The 23,258-nt window shown below is 27.5% G+C and overlaps 3 protein-coding genes across 11 annotated transcripts in view; 1 reads left to right on the top strand and 2 right to left on the bottom strand.

Annotated features, from left to right (window-relative positions):
- LOC132928689 (potassium voltage-gated channel protein Shaw) overlaps positions 1-23,258 on the bottom strand; it is a 155,832-nt gene that overhangs the window by 51,925 nt on the left and 80,649 nt on the right. The window lies entirely within an intron of this gene.
- On the top strand, positions 8,272-11,155 carry LOC132928631 (uncharacterized; the record flags this gene model as incomplete). The annotated part of the gene is made up of 6 exons (XM_060993438.1): positions 8,272-8,412; positions 9,547-9,823; positions 9,966-10,310; positions 10,441-10,706; positions 10,791-10,979; positions 11,057-11,155. Coding segments are annotated over exons 1-6 (1,317 nt in total), but the record flags the coding sequence as incomplete, so codon positions are not given.
- On the bottom strand, positions 11,386-13,692 carry LOC132928630 (uncharacterized). Its single transcript, XM_060993437.1, has 3 exons — positions 13,189-13,692; positions 12,724-12,928; positions 11,386-12,641 (listed from the first exon to the last, which is right to left on the bottom strand). Exons 1-3 carry the CDS (start codon positions 13,393-13,395, stop codon positions 11,386-11,388), a joined length of 1,668 nt encoding a protein of 555 aa, XP_060849420.1. The 5' UTR covers positions 13,396-13,692.

Raw genomic sequence — 23,258 nt, 5'->3', positions numbered from 1 at the left:
TTAGATACGTATACCGTGTAATTCAGTAAGTCTAGCCGGCCAGTAATAATTTATGATGTTTGGCTATATATGTGCATGAGAAACAATTCAGGCATTAAAAGAAAAAAAATATAACAAATGACGGTCAAAAAATTGTTGCAATAAATTTTATCAAACGTGAATGATGCACAAAACTGTAAACGCGCACATTAAGAAAACTATTATATTGTTTCTAAGTCTATTAAATTAAATCTATATACGTTTTGGAGATTTAAAAAAAAACTGACATAAGATTACCAAGTAAGGTCTATTATTAAACATAAATCATGTTTATAGTTCAATTGAATCATCTATCGTAGAATATCCAGTTAACATATAACCGATAAGTCTTACAAAATATAACATAAAAGATTCTCCTATAGGTTATAATGTACAGAGTTAACTGCCTGAAAAATTCTTTCAAAATTAATTTAATGTTTTGTAATAAAAATATAAAACACTAATAATTTCCCTTGACGTTGTTTTTCTCAGTTCAAATGTTTCGAATAATTGATTAAAATAAAAATAATAAGATTCATAATATCGCCCACTGTTCGTTCACAATGTATTTTTCCACGTATTATTCGCATGCCATCTGGTATATTTCCGGAGTTGCACTGAATACAAGATCGTGGTGTCTCTAACTTCGAACTTTCTACGAACTAGGTCAAACACGATGAATGTGTTATAATATTCGGAATCAAATTCATAGTCATTCGAACTGAGTTAAAATTATTCGTACTCTCGTGAACCTTGTGAATGGTGTTTTAGATTATTATACATTTATATCTCAACAGTTATGTACCTATATTGCCTACCCAATACGCCATGTAACCTGCATTTTGTTTTCTAAATATTTCGTTAAGAAAACTCATCGTCCGACCTAAAATAATTATATATCAGTAGAAATACGGACATCAAAAGCAAAACAAAAATCAAAACTGGTATCATAAACTATATTCTATTATTGTTTTACTAAATGCATATAACGCAGTTAAACATTTTATACGACTCGTCGTTTAAATCGTATTTAATCTTTATAAAAGTTTGATTTTTCTAATTAAATCGACTCAGCTAATATTTGAATTTCTGAATAATTTTACAATATTACAATAATAAAATACATAATATAACACATACAATAACCTATACAAGGCTTGCAAAAATAATACGAGCCTAAAAAAAAGGAGCCGACAAACAAAAACAAAACATCATTGTAAAAGTAATAGAATACAAAAATATACGGTGACATTTTTGGCACGCATATTTTTTTAATTTTATTATAATTTTTTTTTTTTTTTAATAATAGTAATATATAAATTGTTTTACACCTCATCATTCCGATGTGGCTGAAATACTTTTTCGGTTTGAATGACTTACATAATGCTTATAATGTGTTATAAAAATCGTGCATCATAAAAATAAGCAGATATTGGCAAGACTGGCAATTGTATTCGAAATTCTTCTACTGAACTTTGAATACGATCTTGCGTTAAAAGTGAATAATTAAAAAAGTTTGTGACCCTATTCTTAGGAGGTCGTGTTAGTAATGTTCTTTGATTAAAAATAAAATCACAATGCTGAATATTATTAGTATTATTATTATTATTATTTGATGAGAACCCGACGCGCGACGCAACGAAATAACATAGCAGCGTGAGTAATAACACCGTCGGCCCACGAGCCAAAAATTAAAAATTAAAATCAAAAAAAAATAAAACCAAAGTTTTTGTATTCGTTATTGATTCGTAATATATAATGATATCACAAAGGAAAAAGTCAAAAGAAAAAAAGTATAACATCGCCATGGAAAACTGCGATCGGTGGACGGAATAAATATAATACACCATAGTCGTCGTAATGCGCGCACGTATATATATATATATATAATGGCATGTATATACCGTGTGACTGAACGATAGTCCACAACCACGATATATTATATATACATAATACGTATATAACGTATACGCGAATAAAAAACTATATGTTTATGAGATATTGTATATATTATATACCTATTTACTGGTTTTCGGTGTAAAAGGAACACATGTGATGAGGTATATATACAGATAGTATTATGTTTTCAGGGGAAAATTCCGCGATTTTCAATAGCGTATATAGCTGGTATATTAGGGTTTTGTATAAACGGAGAACGTATTGTCTAACAAATACGACAATATATATTTTCGTTGTACTTGGCATTTATAAACTGGTATTAAATTATGTGCTCTAACAAGTGATAATAATTAGCTAAATCAGTCGACAATACGTTTGCTGCACTTCCTCTCCGACCGTATGCCATAGTATATTATGATTTATAAAACGGAAATCCGGCCGATCACTTACTAGCTACAAGACGTGGTGATAGGAGATATCTGAAATAAATGATTCGACAGCGTAGTTATAGACTTCGATGTCACTCACTAGCATAATATACTATTCGACGTATATTATGTACAGTAACTTATAAACATGATATCTTTTCGGCGTCGTCGTGATGATAATAATAATAATAATAAAAAAAATAATGGCGTTATACCCTCTGCAACGTCCTTGAGCATAGTATATTATTATAATATATTTTCAATATAATATTTTATGTACTATAATATGACATTTACACGAGTCTAAAATATATTATTATATTATAATATGTATACATATTTGTGTGCGTGTGCGTGTGTTTGTGGCGTATCATGTGCAACAGTATATTATGTAATATTATAATGGTATTCACTACTCATCGCCACCACCCTGGGGCCTCAGGATTTTATAATTTCCGTGAGACTGACGCGCGTGTGTCCCGATTTATTACACGGGTTTGAACTTTCTTGTCAAATCTATTTGCACGGGATCTATCGTATTTTTATCACTCTTCCGCCATTGATGTTAATCTAATTAAGAATAAAAAAAAAAATAATATCATAATGACACTTTAATGGTACGATTGACACGGCGGTGCAATTATTATCAATTGTATTTTTTTTTTTTTTAAGAAAATTTAATATGAAATTCACCTTGTGATATTATAAACGCGCCGTCTCAGCGATGATAGTTTATTATACGTTATTTAAGTATTATGTATATTCACATAAATACACGCTTGAATATTATACAGGATTTTTATAAACCATGTCATGATTTGACAAGCAAAATCAATATTTAATGTAGTTTTATACAATATTTTGTGCTATCCGCTATCAGATAAGGCACTTTGGGATAATTAATCAAAAGTAGTTCATCGGTTTTAGTGTTAACCTATTTAAACTTTGTTATTTTTATTCAGCCTGAGCTCCCCTTATCGAAATAAACTTAGATAAAAATCTCTTTTTTTTTAATATTCAACCTAACGCCAGTATTATATTTCGTTGTATACAATCGAATTTGATTGAATTAAATAAGGAGTTTGTTTTTTACAATTTAATTCAAATTAATTTAATGATAATTATTTATTAGAGTATTATTATAATATTCTGATTTACATTTAATATTTTTTTATGAACATTTTATTTATATTTCAGTAAATAATAAATACATATATATACAATGCTAAATGTACAACATTAATTATACACTTGACTATATAGAGGTTGGTTCCTATAATATAGAATTGTAACTACTATGCAAGTACCTGGAATTAACATAATATTACATTTTCCCAAACATATTTATGAAAGCCATACATGCATATATACATATATATAATATTATTTAGGTGAAATGATTATTTTTTTTAAATTATAGTTATAGAAAGTACAAATTATATATTTAATATTACGAGTATTCTTTGAATTAAATTGTTCTATAGATAGTTATTGATAATTATATTTACAGTTCGATAATTAAATAGGTTACACAAACTAAGGCAAACTAGGATTAAAATTCCCTATTTTTACGGAGATGTAAATATGTCCTTTATCCACAAGCAAATGAGGAGTAGGCGACGATAAATACAGAAATTACATTAATTAAAACACTTATCGCTCGTACTGAGACATCTCTACTAACTAATAAATGTTATAATACTTATAATATAATCTCGTTTACGAGTCACCGATCTTATAATAATTATATTACTAAAAAATAATGATAAAAATATTCTCATTAGCAGATAAGCTGACGCACCTGTCAACGAAAATGTATTTTTTATAATTTCAATAAATAGTTTAAGTTATATAAAAAAAGCAACGATGGAATGTTTGAGTATACTCGTAAATTGTGTGCGGAAAATATATGAAATTCACGTAATCACGATAAATATATACTCTTAAGCATACTACATATTATATTGAAACAGAGACATACAAATAATCTTTAGTAATTGATTATTATTTATAAAGTAGATAATAAACCAAAACCATATTTTCAATCTATTTAAATATCCAAGTGGATTTAATATTTCGACTAGGATCGATGTAATTTTAAACTTGTATTCCGCAATTTAAGTTAATAAAAATTACACCATTCATATATAATTTGAAAAATTTAATTTTTAATTTTTGGTACAATATTAACAACTTGGGTTATTTGCTTAAAAATATATTTAGGATCAATATTAAATAATAAGGATAAACACATACGTTTTTCTAGATTGAGTTATACGTTTCGATGTGTCTGAAATAATATGAATTTATTGCTGTTGTCTTAAATCGGGTTATATATTTTTAGTAGTACTAAGTACTTTCATGTGTTATTAATGTTATTATTATACGATATACATTTTAATTTGTGGTAGAACAATAAAAATTGTATACAAAGTTTTATTAACCACAAATAAAAAAATACAATTGTGGTCATGTTACCTCAGTTAAAGTATTAAAAATTCGGAGTTTGAACTTATTACTTAGTTTAGGAACAATATAAAACATTGAAATATGTAATCGTATACTACCCTAAAAACATAATTTTAGGCACTTAAACGTAAAAATAAACACAAATATTTATTAAGCAAATACATTTTTAAACATTACATAATAATAAAAATAAAAAAAATCATATATCATAGTTTATAGTAGTAACTATAATAAAGTAAAAAATAATATATGTATCATAATGTAATGTTTTATATTATTATATTTAAATAGGAAAAAATCGACTATTGTTTGAAGATAATTCAATAGCTAATTTTTTCTTTTCATTAGAAATATGATCAAATAATAAAATCAACTCAATTAATTGAAAAAATAATTTTTGAACGTACGATTAAACCGAATTTTAAATTTTAGATTAAAGATTATATTTGTACGTAGCTAATGTGGTTTTAAATTATTTAATTTTCTAGAATTATCCACGAATAACACGGAAAAAAATATCATTAACATAATATAGTATTACAAAAAATAGAAAAATCCTTAACACTTACTTCAAAAAACGTATTCGTTTATGTCTGATATATTCAATATAGATAATATGCAATATAGTAAAGTTACAAGTCTATAACCAACCCTGGAATCTAATATAAGTACGAGAAATACCTAGGAATATTATTATTTTTTTTTTTATATTTATAATAATAACGACCGCACGTCGCAATTGCAATTCTATGACAAACGAATTCTACACCCAATACCTATAGTGTATACGTATTATATACATTATATATTTACTATGTATAATATATATATATATTTCATATCACTTCTAAAATTGGATTTGAGTGCGTTGTTCACGAAAAAACGGCAATTTCCGAAGTATATATTATATTTGCCTAAAGGTATTTTTTTCGGAACATTTAAAGAACTCACTCGTATTTTAGATAAAAGCCCCAGGATACATTTATGCTAGACTGTCCTTTTCCATTAAAAATATAAAACTCAAAAATGTTTTCATCAATACCTACTTAAATAAAATAAAACGTATAGGTATACAATAATTATTAATGATGCGTATCCGGAATACATTTTTTGGACGTTGATGATGTAAATAAATTATCTTTTTTTCCGAGCGCCGTCTATTCTCTAGGGACTGAACACTCAAAATTGCAATATTATCTCGGTATAAGCCCGAGGCTAATAAATTGAATCATTTTATTTTCAATTTTATTTTTTTTTATAAATTCAATATAAAACAGCTTGGATATAATATAATATAGGTATATGGAGTCTAGTACCTAGTGGAGAAAAAAATAAATTAGGAACGTATTTTTACTGGATACAAACATATATTACTGATATTAGTTATATTACTGCAGCGTAAGAAAGTCTTTATTTCCCAACCAATATTCAGCCAAATTTCATAATAATAAATAGAAATATTATAATTTATAACATACAATGCGTTACAAATTAGATAACCTATACTATAATAAGGGAAATTAAATATAATAACAAATAATAAATTATAGGTTCATTATCGATTCATACCTATTATTTTGAAAATGTTATATTATACATTTATACCAGCACGCAAAATAGATTTTAATATTTATATTATATATATATATTAGTTGCCAACAATGCTTATTAAAAAAATTGTACTGTCTGAGCAACGTCAAAGAAAAATAATAACGTAAACATAAACTAAAAATCAGGTCAACTAAAATATCTTAAAACTAAATATTTTATTTATCCTTTTTTGTATAATTTATGGAACAAAGAACGAATAATGATAAAACAAAAAAAAAAATATGAAAAAATGTAATTATACTAAACCATTTTTATCGTATAATATTTAATTCCTCTATCCGCCTTTTTTTTTTTTTACTTTTTTTAAATTTTAAAAAGAACTAGATTACACTATTATATTATTATAGTGCTAATTTATAACAACTGTAATAAAATAAGAATGAATAAATATATATATTTATTTAAATATCTCTATCGTTTACTAAATACATTTGTATTGTAAGCGCGTGTGTTCGAAAATAATTAGTGAGGTTTGAAATTCCAGAAGCTACTTTAATTGAATTTAAATCCCATTTGGTTATATGACCGAATATAATCGTTTAAATATAATTTATATCCACCGGTTGTTCAAAAATGTTCAAAATATACAAAATATAAATTGAATAGTCATTAAATAAATAAAATGATTTTTCAATTACATTTTAATTGAAAAGAAAAACTTTTGAGTGAACGGTGCTTTATTATATAATTAATTCAAATCACATCGTTGACATAATTTAACTTTTTACTATGGTCATAAAATATGAAATTTTGCGTAAGATAAATACATTCTTTCATATTTGTTTATAATTCCAAAGCATTATAAGGACCTAAAGTGTGTTTATTTTTTTTTAATCGTGTTTTATTAATTATTTTTTACTTTGTTCGTTATATATGAATTTATTTTTAATTGAATATTTTTAAATTAAGATTTTAAATTGTTTTTTTTTTTTAATTATAAATATTATTATTTACGTAGTTACTTAAAAAATTGAAACAGTTGAACTAATGATAAAAAAAAAATCTTGAAAGTTTGAATGTGCGTACCTGTATTAAATATTAAAAAAAAAACAAATAGTCCTTAAAATATTTAATTAAAATCAGCTTTACACAAAAGCTACATTTCGATGATTAACCTATTAATAAATATTGCATTTTGTATTTTTATCGTCTCTCGATAGTATTTTTTATACTATTCATTCGCACGGAAGATACGTAATTTTTATGCAAATATATTAAGCTCATTTAAATTTTGCCAAAATCCAGTTAAGATAAAAAAAAATTAAAAAATGAATAAATAATAATAAGATTAAGATAATTTATAAAATATAGACCCATCACTAAATCTTCACGTTTTAGTATAGCCAATCCAAAAATCTCGAATACAGAGTGTATACTCTGGCGGCGCATACAGTAAGTACTGATATTATGTGGGTTTCGTTTAATTCGGTTATTTATTTCGATGTGAAATAAAATAATATTATATTCAAAACGATTATTATATCGTCCGTGCCGTTTCGCAGTTCGACACTCGAGAAACGCACACGTTAGAAATAAATAAAGGCTTCGCGGGAAACGAGGCGTGTAGATTTTTGGTCCTAGAAAAAAAGTCGTGATTCACATTATCTGCGGATGCTCTGGGCAGAGTGTCAAGTCTCGGAACGCTACTGCCGCAGATGGCGGGGACGGTGTTCCGGGGCACTCGAGTGGCGGCGACAGTTCAAGCGAAAACAAAAGTCGACTGACGATAGCAACAACGGCCGACGACCGGAGCAATGAAACGACATCGATTTGGACGTTCAATACTTATAGCGTCGCATTGACATTTCTTTAGTCCGATGATGATGATAATAATAATAATATTATAATGGCCGTTGCTCCCCGCGATCTCGTCATAACGCGTCGTTTGTTTATGAAAAACGCTGTTCGACCCGTTCACGTCGACGACAACTCGCCAAATGAATGCGACGACGATAAGTACTGGTCAAAAGAATATTACGGCCGTTATGTAATTAGTATCTGAACAATTTTTTTTTTCTATACTTTTCTAAATCTACGTGAAAAATTATAGAGAATGGTATTTTTTTTTTTTTTTTATTTTGGATTTTTATGGATATACTGGCTTTCGAAATGTCGCGGACGGCTGTAGTATGGAATAAGTAGGCGTGTCTATTCCGTGACGTCACTCCGCATGACGACTGCCGCGGCACCGCAGCGAGGCGTTGTTTACTCGGCAATCCGGCAAAGCAAGTTGCTTGTTTAAGCAACCTAAGCCCAGTTAGGTGCTAGGATGTCACTTTTATACGATTATAATATTATTCTACTGCATATAAATTCAGTGGCGAATCCAGGAATATTTTTTGATGGGGCTGATTAGTTACATAATATAACATAACAAAAAAAACCCTTAATAATAACAAAATTAGTGTTTATGGACTGCATTATTATATAAGATGTAGATGTGTTTAACTATTTATTCATAACTTATAGTAGGTATTTTAAATATACACCTATATATTATAATAATATAATATTAGGTATAAAACAAATAATATTTAATTTATTAGGAGTAGTGTCGCAATGATCATGGCGAATAGAAATTCAAATAGTTACTTAATCTAGACGAGTAAGTATTCAGGGCCGGTGCTAGCTTTTGCGAGTCCTTGAGCAAAATATACTACGAGGCCCTTTTATATTAAAAAAAGTATATGGTTTGAGCTGCGAGGCCACGGGCAAAGGCCCTGCTAGCCTCACCACTCACCACCACGTCAACACTATTAGTATTACAATGATTTTAAAAATAGATTCCTACTTGAAATTCCGTATTATGATTAAACGTTTAAAATAATTATTGATGTTTTGTTTTAATGTGTGGCAGTGATAAAATATTGTTTTTCTGTATAACATTAAATCTTTATTTTTTTGTGAACAATTCATTATGGTATAAAACAGTTATTTTCTATCTTAAAAATTAAAATGTCAACTAAACTGTTTGATAAAGCTTGTGCTAGTAATATACCCAAAATAAATATATATATGGTTAATGATTATATAAAAAACAGTGATTGTTTTAATGATCCTGAGCTTAGAGGATCAAAAGCCCAAAGGTAAGTTTGCTATACACTTATAACATTTTCAATAGGTAATACCTTCCTTACTACTTGTGGCTATATTTCAATATTGTACAAAACTCAAATTAAGTACCTACTTAATTGTATATAGATCAACACGAGAAAGCTATGGTGATTCAGCTATTGGATATGTCAAACTATTGCGCCAAGGAAATATTTGTTTAGTTAAAGGACAAATATGTCCAGAACATAAAGTAAGACAGAAAAACTATAAAGTAGCTTTAACTGTGGATGAAGAGGAAGAGAAAATTGTGGATGTTAATTGTGATGACTGTGCAGCTTCATTAGGTAAAAAACATATTTTATATTAATAAATACTAATTATACCTAATTATTTAAAAGTATACATTTTAAGTATTATGGTTAAAGTACATATTTATGTAAAATTATACCTAGTTTTTAAAATTATTCTTTCTTATTAAACTTTTAGGTGGATGTAAACATAGCTTAGCATTTCTTATGTATTTACATAGAAAAAGTGAAGAGTCATCAGTAACATCAGTTGATTGTTATTGGAAAAAACCAAAGCTATCTGGTATAGGAACAAGTATTAAGTTTATGAACACTAAAGACCTATTTCCACCAAAAAATGTAAAAAATCAATCTACTAATAAAGTAATTGTTACAAAATTTTTTGAAGATGTAATAGAATTGGGAAGAAAAAATAATATAAATTGTCAATTAGGCCAGTACAACTATTGTTTGAGTGAAATATCAAATTTATCTATTCATAGATTAATGTCGAATTTCAGAACACAACAACAACTTAATACAGGTAATAGCCACATTTATTTTAAGATTTTCAACATTTAATTTTATCACATAAAAACCATTATTAACTAACTAGTTAGTTAATTATGTTAAAAACAATATAACCTTATAATTTTTATTTTTTTTATATTCAGTTGTCAAATGTTCAGAATTTATTAATTTTATCAAAAGTGTTATACAATCAAATAGTGGAATATTACAGAAAATAGAAAGAGGAACACAAGATCAATCCAACAATAATAGTTGGTTTGAAATGCGATATGGACGGATTACTGCATCCAAGGTATATGAAGCATCTAAATGTAGTACAACAGATGGTACTCTGGTTAAACAAATTTTGGGGATCTCAAAGATAAAATTATCTAAAGCAATGAACAGAGGAATACATTTGGAAGAACAGGTTAGTCTAATATTTAAAAATGTAAGTAGTATTCTGTAATTTATTTATTTTTCATTACACTAAATAATATTATTTATGTTTCAGGTTATAAAACAAGTAAAAATACTTGTAGGTTATAAAATTAAAAAAACTGGATTACTAATTGATAAGAACTTTCCAATATTAGGAGCATCAGCTGATGGTCTAGGAGAAGACTTTGTTTTAGAAGTAAAATGTCCTACAACTCATTCTACATTATTAAATTATGTAGATAATGGAGTTGTAAAACCAAAGGTTTATTTATATTAAAAATATATACCAGTAAATAATTATCTAATTATTATTATTTTATTAAATTATGTATGTTGTAGGTACTATCTCAAATACAAATTCAAATGCATATACATGAGGTGTGGAAAGGAATACTAGCTATTGCTGACCCTGAATTTGAAAAGAATAAAAAAGTTACCATTATAAATATTGATTATGATAAACAAATGTGTGATACTTTAATTGAAAAATGTTGTACATTTTGGGAAAAAAATATTTTTCCAAAATTATACTAGGTAATAAAATTGCAGATTAAATTAAATATTAAAAGCATTTTACATTGTAATATAATAATTTATTGTAAAAATTAACAAGGATTACAATGATTTTAAATTAGAATACATCTATATTAAAAAAAAACTATTAAATACTATTGTTTTATAATTGGTTGTTGAAGATTTATTAACCCACATGCAATAGTTATAATTTCATCAGTATTACATAATAATTGGCAGTTAATAAGTGCATGGGGTTTCAACGTTTCAAATTCTCTTAATCGTCCTATTACACGTTCTATATGAATACGAAGGCTAGCAATACGTTTAGTTTCTAAAACATCATCTTTTGTTGACTTCGATTTTTGTGAAACACTAGGGGGCCTTATGAGAATACAATTTATTTTATTTAATAACACATCAATACATTTAAACCCACGGTCTGCCATTACAGATGTATTTTCAGGAACAAGATTTAAAAAATTACTTTTTTCTACTATCAATACATCAGTACATCTACCATTAAAACCTTCCGATATAAAATTAATAAATCCATCTGGAGTTGAAGATATAAGATATTTTAATGTGTTACATTTTTTATAATCTGACCATGTTAGTGCTTGTTTAATAGGATCTGATGGTTTTGGTACTTCTATTTCTAAACAATCTATAATAGATTGAACAGATGAATAACGATAACGAAAAGGAATAGGTAAAAGTTCTTTTATTAATTTTTCTTTAGGCCAGTATATAAATTGCTTAAAAAAAACAGAAAGTCTAGGTAAAGTGTTATGAAATAGTCTGCAGACTAAACTTTCAGATATCCCAAACATATCTCCTAATCTTCTGAATGAATCGTTCAATTTTATTTTCATTAAAGTTATAAATATATTTCTCTCTTCAACTTCTATATGAGAACTTATTAATTTAATTAAATTACATTTATACCATTCTTTATTAAGACCTATATATGCTTTTGGATTACTACTAATGTTATGTAAAGTTACTTCATAAGCCATTTTTTTAAATCGTTCATTAGCATATTCAAAACCTAAGTTAAATGAATTTTCACTTTCAATAGAACTAGAAAGAGCTAAAGTATCTGATATTTCTGAACTGTTATCACTAGATTCTGAGATTAAACAATAGTTTTCTTTTACATATAAATTTTTAGTATTACAAGATTCTAAAGAGTTTACTTTAATAGGTGAACAAGCTACTGTTTTAAATTTAGTTGAATTCTCTGATAATTTGCATTGGATTTTTTTGGATCTTGTTTTTCTTAAATTATTTATATTGACTTGTACACCAACATCACTAGTTTTTACAATATCCATCATACATTCTTTTTGCTTTAAATCAATTGTATTATTTTGATCATCAATACAGATGTCTTCAGAGATATTACCACCTATAATTAACAATAAATTATTGTAAAAGTTTCCAATTTGAATCTAAAATGTATACAATTAGTTAAAATTATAAAACTTCACTTTTATTTAAACTATATTCTTTAACTGCATTTTCCACATCTAATTTTCTTTTCTTTTTTAAAAATAATGGACGATTTAAGACAGTAGAAGATCTTTTTCGATCCAACTGACATTCAAATTTATGTGGAATGACATCTTTTTTCAATATAAGTCTTTTTAGTCCCATTAACTTAAATTGAACATAATTTTCAAGATCATTTTCAATCTGAAAAAAGCAAGACAATCCACTCATTTACTTTGACACTTAAAAATAAATTCTAATAATTTATATTTATTTTTGATAAACATAATTAAATATTGTTTTATGAAGTATTTAAATCAAAAATAATAAACTGTTAATACAGTTTTAGAGCCTTATTATGGCCAAGAAATAAAACTTATCTAGGAGATACTTAAAAATTGACTTTACATATTCTTTTAATCTATATAAAAATATTAATTTATACTTAACATATTTTTACATACATCAAAATGATCTTCACAGCAAGATAAGTGTGATTTATCAGAAACATCCTTCTTGTCACGTCTTGCAGCTTTCAACCAGTTTCTTCTCAATTTTTTGGATTCGGGCACATTTAAGAATATTTTATCTGGTGTACTTACACTTGTGTTTTTACAAAGTGGAACAAAGCAGTATTTATAAACGCTATTTTTAAGTTTGTTTGTTTCCATTGTGTAAAATTATTAAAATAAATATCAAATGACAAAAATTAAATTGTTAAAAAATAAAGTGTTTAAATTAAAGCACATTCAAAGTCGGAGATGTTGATGAATCATGAAAACAACAGTCTACAAATAACAATATTGAGCGCGAATGCATGACCGCACGGCGCACGGGTGATATAGAACATGCGGAGTGACGTCACAATTAAATGGCGGGAAACCCGCCGCTTTTAAAAATACATGATATCGACCCTATTCCACAATACTCCTAAAAGTGGTCAAAATGATTTTTTTTTTTTTGCATCTTCAAAATCTTATTTTGAATATTAAACCAAGCAGTTTACATACTATTTTACTAAATATTTAAGTACTAGTTCAGATGCTAATTGTATAATAATATTATGGACACATTGGACAGGTATAGAATATTTTGCTTATCTGTCGCCGCCGGCAATTATTCGGCTTCGACCGAAATACGACAAGGAAAACCAGTGTTAATAATATTATAAATATATTTTTAAACACTACACGATAATAAAGTAATAATAATATTATTGAAGGGCTGCAGCAGCTGCGTGTTTTCGTGTAAACACGATAATATTATTATGATTATTTTTAGTATTTTTTAAAAGTACCCAAAGTTTTTCGATGGCACATATTATAATAATTATCAATAAGCTATCGTTTTTTATGTGGAACAACTATGCGAATACGCGATGTCGCATCGATGTTACTCGGTACCTAACTTGGTTTTCGTGTGATCAAAACGCATAAGTTACACAGCATAACGGCAACGTTTTGTAACTTGGATCGCACAGTGGGATAGTTGTTTATGTAGCCTGTCTATAACAATGATAATTCGTACGGAACTTTCAACGCCATAATAATAATATAATGATTATAGTATTATACGGTAAATTTATTAGTTTTCCGTTTTCACCCATTATCATTACGGGTCATAAAATATGATTTGTGTTCATTTAAAATAAAACATTATATTGTACTCCGTACCGTCTTGAAGTGTTAAAAAAAAAAAATGAAAAAAGGTGTCGTTATTTAGTAATTTGTGAAAACATTTGTGAAATTATATTTTTTTAAAGTAGTTTTAAAACTTTAAACGGAATAATATATTCGCTCTCATTATTCCGGCCTTTCTCGAAAACGTATAAATCTTTTTTTTCAGATTACTTGAACAAAAATAACGAAATTTAATACAATACAATCGACGAGACTACCGTTTCGCCGACATTTATTTCGAAACAAAAGATTAAAACTATTGTCGACTTCATTCCGTCTAATAGCCATAAAAAATACTATCTTAAACATGTTTTGTTATTAATTTTCTCGATAGCTATTGTCATTTCCATTCTCTTATAATCTAAAACCATATTGTGATATATTATGTATTATTATTTATTATATAGTGTGATATTATTTTTCACAGAGAATACAATATTTATTTGTAAGCTTCAACAACAACTATTTTCGAAAGTAAATTTTCCCATTATAAAATTGTTACATTAACTAGTAACTACCTATAATACATTTATATTAGGTAATTTTATTTCTATTTGATAAAATAATATTTGCACCAGTTCGCAAATAATAAGGAAAGAATAATGTTCATGTTTATGAAATTATTCACAGTTTATTTTCCCACAATTTAATGTTTTATATTAATTTTCTGGGGGGTTTTTTTTTTGTTAATTAGCATTATTCGTGCAATATTTTTTAAGTATAAAAAAGTACATTTGGTAAGTAAATAAATAATTTCATTAAACAAAATAATGGTGGTTAATTTTCACGAAATATGACACAAGTCAGTGTGAATGTCTGTCGTTTGTAATTCGGGGATCCGTTTTTTTTTTCTGTAGAAAATATTACTACGTTTATAAAAGCTATTCAACGGACAAAACATGTGACAATTATTAAGGTAGATAATCCCCTGCGGGTCGGCATCGTAATCTGGTAGTAGTATAATAGGTCTAGAATAGCGTGTTTTTAATCGGAAAGATATCACAGACATCTCACATCGCCGACATCGGAATCATCGGATGCGTACCGTCGTAAATGGCTGAAGTTTTTGGATCGTAAAAATTCGAAATAGATTACCGATTTAAAAGCCGCATGTATTTACGTGTGTGAAAAATAAATATAATAAATAATAATAATAGTTGCCCGCGATAGACGTCAGGCGATGACAAGCTATACGGACGGCGTTTGCTACATAACTCGATCACGAAATTAGTTAGCCGTATCCACTAACGCGTAATATTTAATATATTATTATGTAAATCTTGAATGTTAATATTTTAATTTTACCGAAAAATGTTGTCTTTCGTCTGTTTAAAATTTAAATGCGATCATGTTTATTACGTGATATAATAAACGCGAGAACGTAATGCCAATAATATATTTACATTATTATATTATTGTTTGTTGCGAGTTATCGATAATCCAGGTCGCCTATGTCACGTGCGTTATAGTTCTAAAGTGTGCGAAAAAGTTTTCTATTTTTGTTTTTTACAGCACACATATCCAATGGCAACGGAAATAACAAAGTCGGTTCGACGTCATGTATTATATATATTATATATATAGATTCAATACAAACGGGGTCGCTCTGATTACGGTTCATATCGATCCTTATAATATATTATTATCTTTATTGTAGACGTGTACATTTTAAACGTCTGTCCAAATACGTTAAACTACCGTAAAAATGCTTCTTTTTATATTGATTACACGCCGGTTGATCGCGAAAAGGTTTTATTAACAAATTACCTACCAATCCTTATTGGTTTCTAGTTTTTTTTTTTTTTTATTTCCCAGTTGTTACTTTCTACTACACACTGTGGACTGTAGTAATAAAAAAAACAAAACAAATAAATGCATCGAAATAATCCAAAGTGTTAGGTATACTTTCTGCTGAAATAAATTTGAAAGAAAACTTTTCGTTCAATTTAATCAGTATATTTTGTTTTCATTGTAATAATTGATACAAAAAAAAAAAAAAAAAAAATTGAGAAACGGTCTACTGTATAATAATATTGTGTTCTAGTCGTTGAATAGGTCACTGTAATGGATATCGTACATTAAATAAAATTTTTCCATGTAGAACTTAGTGGGGTAATATTCTTGGCTATTAATGTTGGTTATAACGTTTTTAATAAAATTAACATTGCATAATAATAAAGTGCGTAGGAATAAGTATGATTTACTGTGTCTTTATAAGTATAATATTATAAAATACATTTTTAAGTAACATTTTAGTTTAATACATGATATTCGAATTAGATAAAGTCAAGTTTATATAGTTTTTCCGTCATTTTTAAAAAGTTTTTCCGTATAAATTTATCTTAAGTCCAAATATATCTAAAAGTTATATCTTTAAAAAGTAGGTACCAATTATAATATTATATTATTAGTATCATGAAAAATGAGTATACGCAAGTACCAATTGGAAGAAGTAGTTTGATAAAAAATCTGTTCAAAGGAAAAAAAATATAATATTACATCAACAGTTGTTAAGTTAGTTACTAACTTCTTCACTCTACTCAGAATTAAAAGAAATATACATTATTCTGATTTATAACTTACGTTCTACAGGTATTAGTAATTAATGATATGCATTACATTTTTGCAAACAATTTAGTAGGTATTTAATTCTTTGGCAACTTATTTTGTATAATATTTTATAAAATATTTAAGATTCGTGATCAGTATATTAATTTTTAGTCCCCCCCTCAGAGCTCTCGACCTTCAGTCAAAGATTGAATGAGTTACGGCTGTACTATAATATTTTATGAGAAAGAGTGATAGGTCATGACGACTCGTTATTTATTATTTACTGCGGATTACGGGGTTAGGTGGGATTTTCGGCTTTTGAAAAATGAATTTTGACCGAGTTAACCCCTGCCGTTTCCCAGCAGTCGTCTTCTTGCCTTTTCGTACAAAATGTAATGATAGCGAGAGAAAAACATACACACGAAAACAATAGGTTATCTCGAAGGGGATGGGTGGAGTAATATTATTATTTTTACTCGTCAAAATCGCACTCAATTATAATACACGATATACGCATATACAATTTATTTTCATATTATCCTAAGACAATTATTGTAGGTATATAGTATATATTTTTTCGCGATACACGATTAAACGACGGAAATAAAGGCTACGGCCTGCGCCGTAAATGAATTATCCCCAACCGTGGTCGTGGTACGTGTGTTATAGGAATATCTATATCGCCGTCAACGCGATATAACAATGCGATATCTCACGTGTCTGCACAAAAACGTATCTACACTGATAGTAATATGCATTACGAGTACCTCTATACGGGTCTCTACACGCGTTCTTGTATTTCGGAGTTCAAGACAGGAGCAATAAATATCGGTCACACGAATAAACGAGCGGGATACAGACGACGACGACGACGACGACTGCGGTTCAATAATAATGTATACAACGCAGTGACGATGGTGGCAGAGACGCGGTTGTGGAGGATAAAATATAGTTTTCATTTTCTTTTTTAAAAACCGTATATTATAATATTGTCTTTTTAGCATATTATCCTTTGTTTTTAAAATAAAAACCAAAGCTCAGCTGACCCGATTATATATATATATATTTTTTCTTGTAGCTTACAGTGGTATTGGTTTTAATAATAATACGAGCAAATACATAAGCACAACCTATGCGCACCTACCGATAATGTCTTGTACAAACTCGTCATCTATTAAACATGATCATGTAGTGTCCGCGACGTGTAACTCCGTCGGTGAAATATCACGTTTCAGCCTCAAAATCAACTATTATATGGGGTAGTATATAATAATAGTTTCGTGCGGTGCTTCGATCAGCTCCTACCAATGTGTACCGAAATCTCAGAGAAAAAAAACTCCCTCCGTAATCCGACGCACACTTCACCGATTCTTCCGCACCTGTACGCACGTACGATATATTCGGAAGAAAAAAAACGATTATAGAACGCTGATAGAGCCTCTGAACGGAGTTTTGGTTTGCTGACACACACACACACACACACACACACACACACACACACACGCGCGCGCAAACACGCCGGTCGACATTACGCTTCAGCAGTGACCGGACACGGCGTCCATTAATAACTCGATGACAAATCGTCGACGCCGAGCCGAGCAAAAACAAAAGTGCCTCCTCCGCGTACCTATAGAATATCATAAAATATCATACGTATATACATATAGGATCCGAACGCGAGCCGATTAGCCACGTTTCGTTAAATAATAATAATAACAGTTACAATATAGCTATATAATGCACGTACAACAGTAGGTATACCGTTACACATCGTGTAATCCGCTCGAATTTTACCTAATATATAGAAAGCTAATTTTCTGGCAGCCCATTTTGGTCAAAGACGTAGCTTGACCAAGTATGTTTGGGTCTCTATAATTTCATACGCAATTTACGGTGACCCTAATTTTCGAATTCACATTAATTTTTCGTTAAAAAAGAAACAACACGCGTACGCTGTCTAAAGAATTTTTCCTTTGTAGGACCTATAATATTATTCTACTATTATTGTAGGAAATGTTATATTCCGGGTTTTACATAAATATTTATATAAATGTACATATTATTTTTTATAATTTCTGTGGTTAACAGATTGATTAGAAATTGGCTGTTTGGCCTCAATTGATTATCAAAATAATATTATGATTTTTGAATGGCGATATTTTTTTATACTATTATTAATAGGTATTTTTTTATCAACTTTGATTTAAAAAAAAAAAATTTTTTGATACTATTTGTACCACAACAGTTCACCATCCAAAAGCATACTATGATAATTCGATTTAAATTTTTAATTATACGTTTATTTATAACGATTCGGAAAAAATTGAGACGAACTACGTATAGCCAGACGAATGTACGAAATGTATAGGTAGTTTTAAATATTGAACCACACAATATTATTATGTTTTCTTTTGAAAAATAAAGTGATATTGTATAATTTTATTGCATTTTTAGTAAAAAGGAGAAACTCTAGAATTCATGACAATGCGCCTTCAGTGTCTCTTGCATAATTTATTCATTTTTGTGCTTGCGCATCGTTGTTTTCGAGTAACCTACATGTTTTTACACTTTTAGATTCCACTAAAAATACTGTTGATTTTAACACTTATTCGTGTTGCTTTTTGAACATGAATACACAATATACGTTATTTTATCATGACGATACTCCTACTTGAAAGAAAACGTTAAAAAATTAATACCATATGAGTCTTGTAATTTATAGTATAACGAGTCACAGCACAACTATCGATAGCAAATTACAATTATATTTGTAAATGATTTTTCAGTTTTCTGATGACATGTAAAATCATAATATTAATAGTTCGAATTAGAAATATTTAACTTGTGCAAGTATAAGGTATCCATCATATATTCATATACCATTTTATTATACTTAAAATCGACGTAAATAATCTATTCTTAAGAGCAAAATCTAAAAGTTAAATTATATATTTATATTTTTACATAAAGTCTAGTATAAAATATAACGATGTCCTATAAGTATAGTAAAGTTATAAATTATAATATATACTATATATTATGCAACATACACATTTTTTTTATTCTAACAAAAAATGCATTGTTTATCAAAAAATATATTTGTTATTATGAGAAATTGCAGAGAGGGAAAAAAAGGAATTACATTTTTTTCAACTAAACTAAAAAATGTATATATATTTGTTTTTAGCGAAGTGTGCTTTATAATGATATTAAAATAATTCGGGCCCTTTATTTTACTTACTCATCCGTTTACTGTGCTCATCGTAATTCAATGATGTAAAAATATAGCTGTACATGGTGGATGGAATTGTAGTGACTGCAGTTTATTCAGGACTATTGATTGTCATACCACCGTAAACTCGTTTACTCGTTTGTAATTTAATCGATTCACGTGAACATTATAAAATATTAGAATTTTAGCAGCTTAGATTTTTAACGACACTGATGTTATTCAAAGTATGTACTATGTATGCGCTACATAGACGTTATCCCTTAAAAATGCTCAAAATACTAAAATCTAATATAGTAATATTGGTAATTGATTTTCCGTTACCCACATTATATTATAATATTCTCGTGCATTACATGTATTCGTATTTTATTATATACATTTTTTGACTGCCAAAAAAAGTACAGTGAATAATATGCCATACATGCCCTATAACATTTTTTAAGTGTAGTATACAACAGATCGATATTCAAAAGAAATAAACGCGACAAGAACTATATATACTTGTCGATGTTTAATAAAAACATTGCTATATCATATTGCATCATACTAAACCTGATCAATAAAAAAAAAAATGTTTCCAAATTTATATTGGTTAAATAAATAGTGATATAAATCATTGTTATTTTTACTTGTAAAAATATTATTTGTATCGTTTTTCATACAACAACGAATTGATAACAATCAATCACGTGTCAATTACACGTAATGTTCGATAATATTAAGAATAAACAAAATTAACATCTATATAACATTTACAGTTACTTAATCAACTTATATCGGCCAGTTGTATATTTATAGTAACGCAACAGTCATATAAAATGATTGATAGAATTGTTTTCTATATTATGCTTACCTACCTACGGGCTACGATGACTTATTTATTAGTCAACTTTATATACATATATCGATCATGAATCATTATTCATTGATATTAGCGGATTAACTGATGTCCTGTCTGTGAACTTGATAATGGCTTATTTAGTACTTATAGAGTATTATTTATTTATTTGTTATATTTTAATATTTATAATGCATCAAAAGTAATTAATTACCCAGAACATTATATATGGTCCCTTCGCACTTAAATTGGAGGCATCTAGCAGTATAAATAATTTTATTAATGAATCTGAATTTCGTCAACTAATAATTTAAACAATTATTAACATAAGTAAATCAATATATAAATATAAATATCACAAAATTAAATAGATACATTTAATTCAATTTTAACAATGTAATTGCTGGCTAATATCCACGTAGTTAATGCCATAATTAATTGTTGATGTTGAATGGTGTTATTTAAACTAATAAAAACAAAACAAAAAATATAGAAAAATACTATTATAGTTTATACATTATTTTATTACAAAAATATTGTTATTAAATCATGTTTTGCATTATAGGTTAGGAAATACAAAATTATTATAACATCGATGCATTTAACTTGTGATTTATAAATTTAAATGATAATATGAATAATAAAATGTGTAAAATATTGCTTAAAATAAGTCTATAAGTAAATATAAATAGTAGTAAATGGCAATAGTATTTTTTGGTTTTATATTAAATTCCTTCAGAAATCTATACTATTTAGTATTAAAATGTTTGTATGGAAATAAACAAATAGAGTAATTTAAGTAGGAGAATACACCTGCTTAACAAATTAAATGAAATAGATAGGTCTAATAAACGTTAAGTAATAAATCTTCAAGCTAAATAAACAAGAGTAACATAAAAGTCAGTTTTGAAATTGAATCTAAAGGAAATCGATATCGTACAAAAAACTTTTATACCCAAATGTTATTTTTTTTTAAGACTGGCTTTGAAGTACTTTAAAGTAAATGTTCTGTGAAAGTTTCTTTGTTTAAGCTCCGTTTTATGGGATTTGTAGTAAGCTACAGATACAAATCCTACATATAATATAAAAATCAGGGTCTAGTTGTCTAATTTTTTTTGTCCCAGTTTTTAATTCGACAAATTAATGTTCTTAAATACAACCAATAAAATATATAAAAAAATTTTCATCAATATTTCATGTCTTAATTGGTATTTAGTTTTACGATCAGTAAAAATAATGTCGTTAAAAAAATGTAGGCTTTTGATATTCATGAAAACGATTAACATTATAAAAACAATCGATTGTCATTAAACGCATTTAAATAGCTACCTAGCAATTTATTTCATTATAAATTGAATAAATTGTATTATCATAAATTATTTTCGAATCATTTAATTTGAATTCATAACGTTGATTACTTGTTTTTTGACAAACAAGTTTAATTTGAATTAACAGTTTACATGAAATAATGATTTACATTTATTTTGTATTAAATATTTATTAAATTTATTGACAGTAATTCGTATGGTCAAACTAATAGATAACAATAATTAATACAATTAAATGAAATATTAATATTAGTATATTCATAATAATTTAATAATAATAATGATATACATACATACACCTAAGTACGCCTACTATATAATATTTCAATGTTCAAGGAGAAAGGAATTATGTAAGGATTATATTAATTTGACTTGAAATAATTTTCACGTGCACGTCTTAAAATTAATTTTAATACGGAAGAATGATTGGAATAGTATTGCAAGACATTGCTGGCCAAACTTACGATAATGATGTTCCAGCCATAATAATAATATTTAATAAGTTATGTACGAGGAAAGCTACTTGATTAATTAGTTTCTTCGCTGATAGGCCATGTTATAATACATATGAGTATACTGTTTAATTATAACAAACATGAAATTTGACTGTTATCGCCGTTTTCATAATGACGGACTAACACTATTATAATAGAACAGTTTATCTATTTCGTGTCTCATGACATACATCATAACACGTAGTTACTTATATGTTATACCAATGAATATTATATTATCATCCCTTTGAGAGCTGCAGAGAGACAATCAAACATAAAAACTTTCCGTGATTATCCACCAAAAATCCCCGTATTTCAGTTATTGTGAATATGTATGTAATATGACGTATGATCTGCCCTTAGCTTATAGAACATACTAAATATTCCAAATGAACTGCCTGGTTGACACGAGA

The sequence above is a fragment of the Rhopalosiphum padi genome, chromosome 4 (genome assembly GCF_020882245.1).
Source record: "Rhopalosiphum padi isolate XX-2018 chromosome 4, ASM2088224v1, whole genome shotgun sequence".
NCBI classification, from domain to species: Eukaryota; Metazoa; Arthropoda; class Insecta; order Hemiptera; family Aphididae; genus Rhopalosiphum; species Rhopalosiphum padi.
Note: the sequence above shows the minus strand (reverse complement) of the source record. Positions and strands in the feature narration are given on the sequence as shown.